At 52.0% G+C, this 8,202-nt stretch overlaps 1 protein-coding gene across 1 annotated transcript; it reads left to right on the top strand.

Annotated features, from left to right (window-relative positions):
• Nucleotides 1–6,150: 6,150 nt before the first annotated feature.
• LOC123471289 (uncharacterized protein K02A2.6-like) lies at nucleotides 6,151–7,640 on the top strand. The gene has a single exon (XM_045172454.1). It carries the CDS (start codon nucleotides 6,209–6,211, stop codon nucleotides 7,574–7,576), a length of 1,368 nt encoding a protein of 455 aa, XP_045028389.1. The 5' UTR covers nucleotides 6,151–6,208; the 3' UTR covers nucleotides 7,577–7,640.
• Nucleotides 7,641–8,202: the final 562 nt, after the last annotated feature.

Consider the following 8,202-nt stretch of genomic DNA (forward strand, 5'->3'; position numbering starts at 1 on the left):
CAATTTTACGGCGTCGAACCTTGCCTTGGAGTGGAGTCAATGGAGAAAGCAGTTTGAGTGGTTTATCATGGCGACGAGAAAAGGCGAGAAAGATGAAGACGTGCTTGTTGGTGTGTTGTTGACCTTGCTTGGCCGTGATGGCGTAAAAATTTACGAGACATTTGTGTTTGCGGACGCCCTGGATGCAAAAAAGATCAAGCCAGTTCTGGACAATTTCTTTGACTATTTTGAGCCGATCAAGTGTGAAGTTTTTGATCGTTTTCATTTTCATAAACGACATCAGCAGCCAGGCGAGCCGTTTGACTCGTGGCTTGTTGAGTTAAGGAGCTTGGTGAAGTCCTGTAACTATGGGAACGAGGCAACGGTTAATTCAATCTTACGAGACCAAATTGTGCTTGGAGTGGCCAGTGATGCTGTTCGAGAGAAATTATTGTATGATCATGGCCTTCCGCTGCCCGGTGCATGCGCCATTGTTCGAGCGTGTGAGTCTTCATCCCGCCAACTCAGTCAAATCACGCTGCGTACTGATGCTGTTCATGCTGTCTAGGAAAAGCCGCCTCGAGACCATTCCCGCCTAAATTCTCCCGGTACAACTACGCAGAATGGGTTCGTGAACTGCTCCAATTGTGGCCGGCGTCACAGGAAAGGTGATTGCTCAGCCTCGGGAATCACGTGTTACAGGTGTGGTCAAACTGGTCATTACGCAAGACGATGTTCTCAGCCTTCGACTCAACAGCGACGTAGTTACACTGATGGCCGCCAGATGGCGCCGCCTACCAGTCATTCCACCAAACCTCCTCAACCAATACCAGCTCAGCGAGGAACTTACATGCAACAGCAATTGCACTCCATTGAAGAAGTTGATGATTTAGTGCCGGTGGGGGCTGATGGGTTTCTTGATGAAGAATATGTCACTCACGAGCTGAAGAGTTCCGATGAAGGGGAAGAGTGGTATGAAGTACTAGATATAGATGGCAGTGCAAAAGTTCGTTTCAAACTTGACTCTGGCGCCACCTGCAACGTATTGCCACTAGAGTCATACAGAGCCATTGGCCAATCAGTTTCGCTGTGTCCAGGTCCTAGAGTACGCAATTATGGGGCGAGAGGTGGATATTGTCACGTGGTCAATGACCACGTTATGTGATCCGGTATGGAATGCTACCGGACGTGTGACGTCAGTGTTCCCCCCCCATATATAGTCCCCCGTTGTCGTGTATCAAGCCCCCAGTCTTAGTCTTGTGAACCGGCAATACAACATACTGTTACATGGTGGAGATGCTACTGCGTTGTTCACTGATCAGGTACACGTTTTAACTCAGGTAGGCGTTCGCTGTGAGGGGTCTCTGGAAATCGAACTCGGCAATTTATTGCCGGGCACGAGACCACAGCAACGGTCTGGGAGAGCGTGTATTTGGAAGTGGGATCGCAGCGGATCCTCGTGTGAATGTCACACGGGAGAGGTGTGATAATAGACGCTGGGGAAAGGAGCCGTAGACGAGCAGCAGAAGAGGCCGCCAAGGAGATTCAGACCTATTACTTGGGTTTGAGGGCGGCAACACCTCTAGCACGATCTTCAACAGGATTGCAGGCAGCAAGCGCTGCTTCATCTCGGTCAAAGGGCCGTTCGAGAGGCCCTCCTGGAGAAGTGAGTGACCTCACTTTGGGACAGAAAGGTACGTGGTTGTCCAGGGAAGTTTCCCTACCGCGGGAGGTTCCAGATCCGTCACAATTCCAGTCTGATTCCGAGCCACGGGACGAGGAATTCGAGGACGCACAGAGCTGCCAGGATTCTGGGAATCCGGAAGCAGGGGGGGGCTATGACGGAAGGGACATACGAGTCCGTAGCTGCACGTAAGCAGCACGAGGGGGCTCGTGAGGTAGGGAACGAAGGAGGGGTTAACGCACGTACCGGAGCGGGTAACGAGAAGCGACAGGAAGTGCGGGTCGTCGATCGTGATCAGGGATCGCGCACGCGTCAGGCGGAGTTCGACGACCGCGAGTCGCTTATCCCGCAGGTGTCAGTCTCCAGTGTCCAGGAAAGGATCGACGAGCAGCGGAGGAAGTCGTACGACCCAAATTCGCTCGGAACGCAGGGGTCGGTGACCGGAAACCGAGAGGTGTGGCAGGGGTCGGCGTGGGCGGAAGACGCTGCCGACAGAAAATGCATAGTTAGCGTGGAAGCCGATACCTCCGGGTTCATCAACAGATCGTCGGGTAGCGACAGCGGACAGCCGTTGGAAGCGAGGAACGACGAGCAGCAAGGGGTGGGCTTGGAAAGAAGAAGCCTGCGCGAAGGCCTACGGCCTAGAACGTTTAGTACTCCACAGGAAGCGGCGGCGGTGAGACAGGGACGCGACGGAGTCAGCGTAGGAGGATCGCCAAGCCGACAGTCTCTGGAAGATCCTGAACTCGAGTGGGACCCGTTTTTGGAAGAGGAGGAAGACATGGCGGAACGCCCAATGTTTCACTACAAGGAGCCGGAAAAGTTCCGGGGCACGCCAAAGGAAAACGCAATGGAGTGGATGCATCGATACGAAAGAATCGGGAGATATAATCGATGGGGAGATGAGGAACTTCGCGACCACGTGGAGCTGTCGCTGTCCGGGGCAGCACAGAAGTGGTACTCATACAAAGAGGCCGCGGGACAACTAGCAGCCGAATGGGAGGATGATGCAGGACCGCCAATTGTACCAGGAGTTAAAACACAGCTGTTGGAGCAATTCAAGCCAGTCAATCAGAATCGATTCAATGAAGCGAAACTGAGAGAACGCAAACAAGGAATCGAAGAATCCACGATCGAGTATTTTTACGACATCCTGGATTTATGCCGCAGAGTAGACCCGAATATGTCCGAAGCTACGAGATTGGCGCATCTATGGAGAGGACTCAAGCCAAGTTTACTAGAGAAACTCTGGAGTTTTAAACCCAACTCATGTGACGAATTCCTTCAAGAAATTAAGCGGTATCAGGAAATGACTTCCCGAGCAAGACACGAGGAATGGGCGATGGGCGTGGTCGGAAAACAAACACCAACGGCGGGAAATGAGAGAATGGATCGATTAGAAAAATTGCTAGAGGGACTGATGGGAGCCGTTGCATTGAGGAACGCATCAGGGGCAGCCGAACAGCAAGGAGAAAGAGCGGAGAGTCAACAGTATCGGTCGGATAACCGATCGATACTGAAATGGACTTCGGATGGGGAACCTATCTGCAGCAGATGTAAGACGGAGGGACACATCGGGAGAGAGTGTCCAACAAGAACATACGGTCAGGGAGGCCTGAGGGGTCGGACGCCGGACGGACAGGTCGTATGCTACGGGTGTGAAGGGATAGGACACATACGTCGTGACTGCCCGAGCTCCCAGCGAGAAGGAGGGGCACCACAACAGCAACGGCAGGTGCGATTCGCTGGAGAGGGTAGGCAAGTAATTGGTCTAGTAGGGACACAGCATGTAGACCCGGAGGTAGTAGCATGGCCAATTCTGAAAATCGACATCCAGAGGATGGTAGTACTGGATGTGTGGTGCTGGGGAAAACGGGTGGCTGCCGTGATAGATACAGGGGCGGGAGTGTCCGTGTGTTCGCCCAAATTAGTAAGAGAACTAGGGATAACAGTGACACCATGGCGCGCAAATCGTCTAGTATCAGTTGACGGCAAGGAGATTCAACCGGGAGGAGCCGCAATGCTGTCAGTATCAGATGGGAGGATGACCGTTGAGGGGGAGGCTTTGGTTCTGGACGGCGACATCGACTTACTTCTGGGGAAGGACATGTTGGAAAAACTTGGAACGCGGATGAAAATTGGGGCGCTACCGGAGATCTTCATTGGAGACACTGCCATGGGAGCACCGGTGGAAGAGATGACGGAGGAAGCACCGAAACTAGTAGTCCAGAATGGATGCTGGGTCCCACCCCGATGGAGGAAAGTGGTCGCAACTCAACCACTAGATTTGAATGGGTTTGGCGAAGGTGCACTGGTGGAACCATCCCAACCATTGCAGAGGACGAAAAGGGTGTCGACGGGAAAGGTCCTAGTTAGCGGAGTGGGAACAATCGGACAGATGGCGATAACCCACTTATCGGACCACAAACAATGGATCGAAGAGGGGACGGTGTTAGGAATAATCGAGCCAGTGACCGAAATCAAGGAGGGAGACACGCCAGTAGCCGTCGCGACAGCAGAGGCAGAGAAGAAAGCGCGCCGAGAGCACAAATTTGACAGCAGGATTGGAGAAGGATTAATGCCGACAGACAGAGAAAAGATCCGAGAAGTGTTAGTGGAATATGGCGACTATTTTTCGTGGCCCGGAGACCAACTAGGACTGTGTACGGCAGCAGGGCAGACAATAGAGGCCAGGGGAAAGGACATCCGTGACCGAGAGGCTGAAACTAGAGAGACTATACCCCTGGACGAGGAGGTGCAAGAAGCTCGAAATGAAAGGGTGGACGATCAGGTGCGTCGATCGACACGAGTCCGGATGCCACCAGTACGATACGGACAAATGCCGCAGGTGGCAGTGGGGGCTTTTCTCCTTCTGCTAGGACTACTAGGACCGCGGATGGGGGAACTTTTCCCACCTACTCAACTGCGGTCGGTAGACGACTCAGTAGACGACTCGGAGAGGGAAAAACGAGCGGCGGAACATCATACATACCCATTCGAGCTATGGGGTGCGGGAGCAGCGTTGTTCATGGCCAGTGTGGCTGTGTTCAGCATCCAGTGGTGCCACGGGAGAAAAGGAGACGTTAATAGGGCCGACCTTCGGGAACGCCTACGGATAGTGGAGGAGTTCGAAGAAGAAGAAGCTAAGAAGCGACGTGCGCGGCGGTGGAGTACCGCCGAAAAAAAAAGGATGATGTTTTTTTTTTGGGGGGGTGTCATGTGGCCTATATCATGTACCAATGTTCCCGGTTTTCTTTCGGTATATCTTTTTTTGTAATGTTTGTTTTTTTTAGTAATGCATTCGGGGACGAATGCAGCTAGAGGGGGGGATGTCACGTGGTCAATGACCACGTTATGTGATCCGGTATGGAATGCTACCGGACGTGTGACGTCAGTGTTCCCCCCCCATATATAGTCCCCCGTTGTCGTGTATCAAGCCCCCAGTCTTAGTCTTGTGAACCGGCAATACAACATACTGTTACAATATCTTAAAGTGTTGGGGACATGTGAAGGGTCAGTGGTCTGCCGTGGCTCAACATATTCAGTGAAATTAGTGGTTATGGATGAGCCTGGACAGTCGCCTATACTAGGCCTCCCGACGTGCAGACAGATGAAACTCATCAAACGAATTGACGCTGTCACCTCGGAACATCCTACTGAGTTGCCACCGATAGTCACCGAGTTTGCGGATGTGTTGAAGGGAATTGGAAGACTACCTGTTGAACATGACATTAAATTGGCCTCTGGTGATAAGTATGTGGATCCTGTTGTGTGTGCTGAGGGACGCCTGCCGTTTCTGCTGGAAGAAAAAGTTTATAAAAAGTTGGATCAAATGGTTTCGGATAAAATCATTGTTCCGGTGGTGGAGCCTACTTGCAAGTAATGTCCGACCTGTTCGGGGATCTGCCCGGTCTCATTATATACTTTGATGACTTCCTTGTCACTGGTGACACGATGGCTGACCTGGAAATCAACTTACGTGCAGTGTTTGTGCGGTGCCGTGAGCACAATTTAAAGCTCAATCTAAAGAAGTGCCAATTATTTTTACAGCAGCTGCCCTGGCTTGGACACGTCATCGGTCATGGTACTCTTTGTCCAGATCCAGAGATGATCGACGCCATTGTGAATATGCCTGACCCAACGGATAAGCTGAGTTTACAGCGTCTACTCGGCATGGTGACTTATTTAGACAAATTTTGCCAGGGTCTCGTGACTCTGACTCGACCTCTCCGTGACATTTTGAAGAAAGACTCTGCGTGGTGTTGGGAGGCTCAACAGCGGAAAGCTATGGCAGAATTGAAGTCGACGTTGTCCTCTTTGCCAGTGCTGCGTCTCTTTGATGTGTCTCAGCCGGTGCTTGTCTCGGTGGACGCGTCATCTGTTGGATTGTGAGCTGTTTTAATGCAGGAGGGTCAGCCTGTGGCATTCTATTCGACGACTTTAACCCCAACACAGCGACGGTACTGTCAAATTGAAAAGGAGCTGCTGGCCGTCCAGTTCGGGCTCCTCCGATTTCGGCAGTATGTATACGGCCAACACGTCATTATGGAATCCGACCAACACGTCATTGTGGAATCCGACCACAAACCGTTGGTGGGTTTGTTGGATAAACCGATCGCCAGTTGCTCCCCGCGGATTCAGCGCATGAGGCTGCAGCTTCAAAGATTTGACTTTAGTCTTGTTTACAAGCCGGGAAGAGAGCTCTTCATTGCTGACACGCTCAGCAGAGCCCCTTCTCCTCGTCTGTTTGATGACGATGTGACGGCTGAGTGCGAGGAGCAAGTTCATCATGTGATTCAAAGTGTTGTGCCCGTTGATTCTACACGTCGTAAATACGCCAGTGCAACGTTATTGGATCCCACTCTACAGTCGCTTCAATCGGTCATGAAGTCGGGATGGCCGGAGCGCAAAAGTCAGTGCCCTATATCTGTGAAGCCTTATTGGCCCGTAAGACATGACCTGTCTACCGTGGGAGGCATTGTTCTTTGTGGGACCAGGTTGGTAGTGCCTAACTCTTTACGCCGTGAAGCGCTGGATGGAGTGCATGACGGTCACTTCGGCGAGTCGAAGAGAATTTTGCGGGCCAAGTCTTCGGTGTACTGGCCTGGCTGGGAGGACCAAGTACGAAACGCTGTGGCCAGCTGCCGAAATTGTCAAGAACACAGGCGAAAAAATCCTAAGTTCCCTTTGTTTCCGACTCGCGTCCCAGAATATGCGTTCCAGTTCCTGTCGGCTGATCTGTTTGAATTTTCCCGGGTCAATTATTTACTTTTAGTCGACGCTTACAGCAAGTGGCCTTGTGTTGTGCCGTTGAAGTCCACTACGTCAAGTGCCGTAATTGGTGAAATGTCGCGATTTTTCTGCGATTTCGGTCGCCCGGAGGAACTGGAATCCGATAATGGAACCCAATTTTCAAGCGCTGAATTTCGTGAATTCTGTCGTCAATTCGGTGTACGTCAGGTGTCGTCAAGCCCGGAATTTGCACAAGGGAATGGTCTGGCAGAGAGACACATTCAAACAGTTAAACAAACGCTGCTGAAAATGTTTGAAGACGGGAAAACTTTATGGGAGTCTCTCGCAGCTATACGTTCGACTCCAGTCTCATCCTCCCTTCCGGCGCCGTCCATTTTATTGCAGGGCAGGAATCTTCGGAGCAGTTTGCCATTTCTTCCGTCGGAACTTGCGCCCAAATTTGTTCCTGCTTCAGTGGTGCAACGTGAACTCTCAACTAGACAGGCCAGGGCTGCCTTTGGTCAAAATAGATCGCCAAGTGCTCGGATGTCAGCTCTTCAGATTGGTCAGCGAGTGCGGGCCCTCATCAAAGATCGCTGGCTTCCTGGGGCAGTCAGTTCCGTCTGTTCGGGACCGCAGTCTTATGTCATTCAGCTGGATGATGGACGTTTGTTTCGGTGAACACGCTGGGCCGTCAACACGGACAAGGGCGTTCCGGCAGTCAGAGTACCGATGATGGCGCCGAAATCCACCCAGCCTGCTGATCCTGGTCCAGGCGCGCGCCCCGGTAAATCGGCTGCTCATCCAGTTCCGACGCCAGTTTCATCGTCACCGTCGGCGGTTCCTACGTCGATTCCGTCTGGTGTCCGCCAAACGCCTAGTTTTCCGGTTGGGATGGATCGCCCTGGAATACCCAACAACCCTGCGACACCACTGGGATGTCAGTCGCCTCGCCCAGTTCGATTGGTTGGCTGTAGTCACGGGGTGCCACGACGATTGCTGCAGGGCCAGCTGGATCCTTTGGCGGAGGTTGTGCCCGGTCCAACAGTTTCAACATGTGCCCAGCCCGGCTCTTCTCATACTGAAAATTTTGGAACTACCAGGTCTGTGGCTCGCTTTGGAATCTCCATTCCTAAAGGTGGCCAGTAGCCTGCTGATTGCCCGTCGTCCAAAAGTTTCCTTATTTTCGTTATATGTTATGGCTTCACAAGTTTCTGTGTTTTTTTCAGATTTTCATTTCCTTCTTGTCGGATGCTCATTTTCCTCGTCTGTTTCATAATCTCCATGTATTCATCTCGTTCACACTC

The sequence above is a fragment of the Daphnia magna genome, linkage group LG4 (genome assembly GCF_020631705.1).
Source record: "Daphnia magna isolate NIES linkage group LG4, ASM2063170v1.1, whole genome shotgun sequence".
Lineage (NCBI taxonomy): Eukaryota > Metazoa > Arthropoda > Branchiopoda > Diplostraca > Daphniidae > Daphnia > Daphnia magna.

Bases quoted from the DNA above. Each gene is read 5' to 3' on its own strand.
- LOC123471289 (XM_045172454.1), top strand. From the start codon at position 6,209: ATGGAATCCGACCAACACGTCATTGTGGAATCCGACCACAAACCGTTG.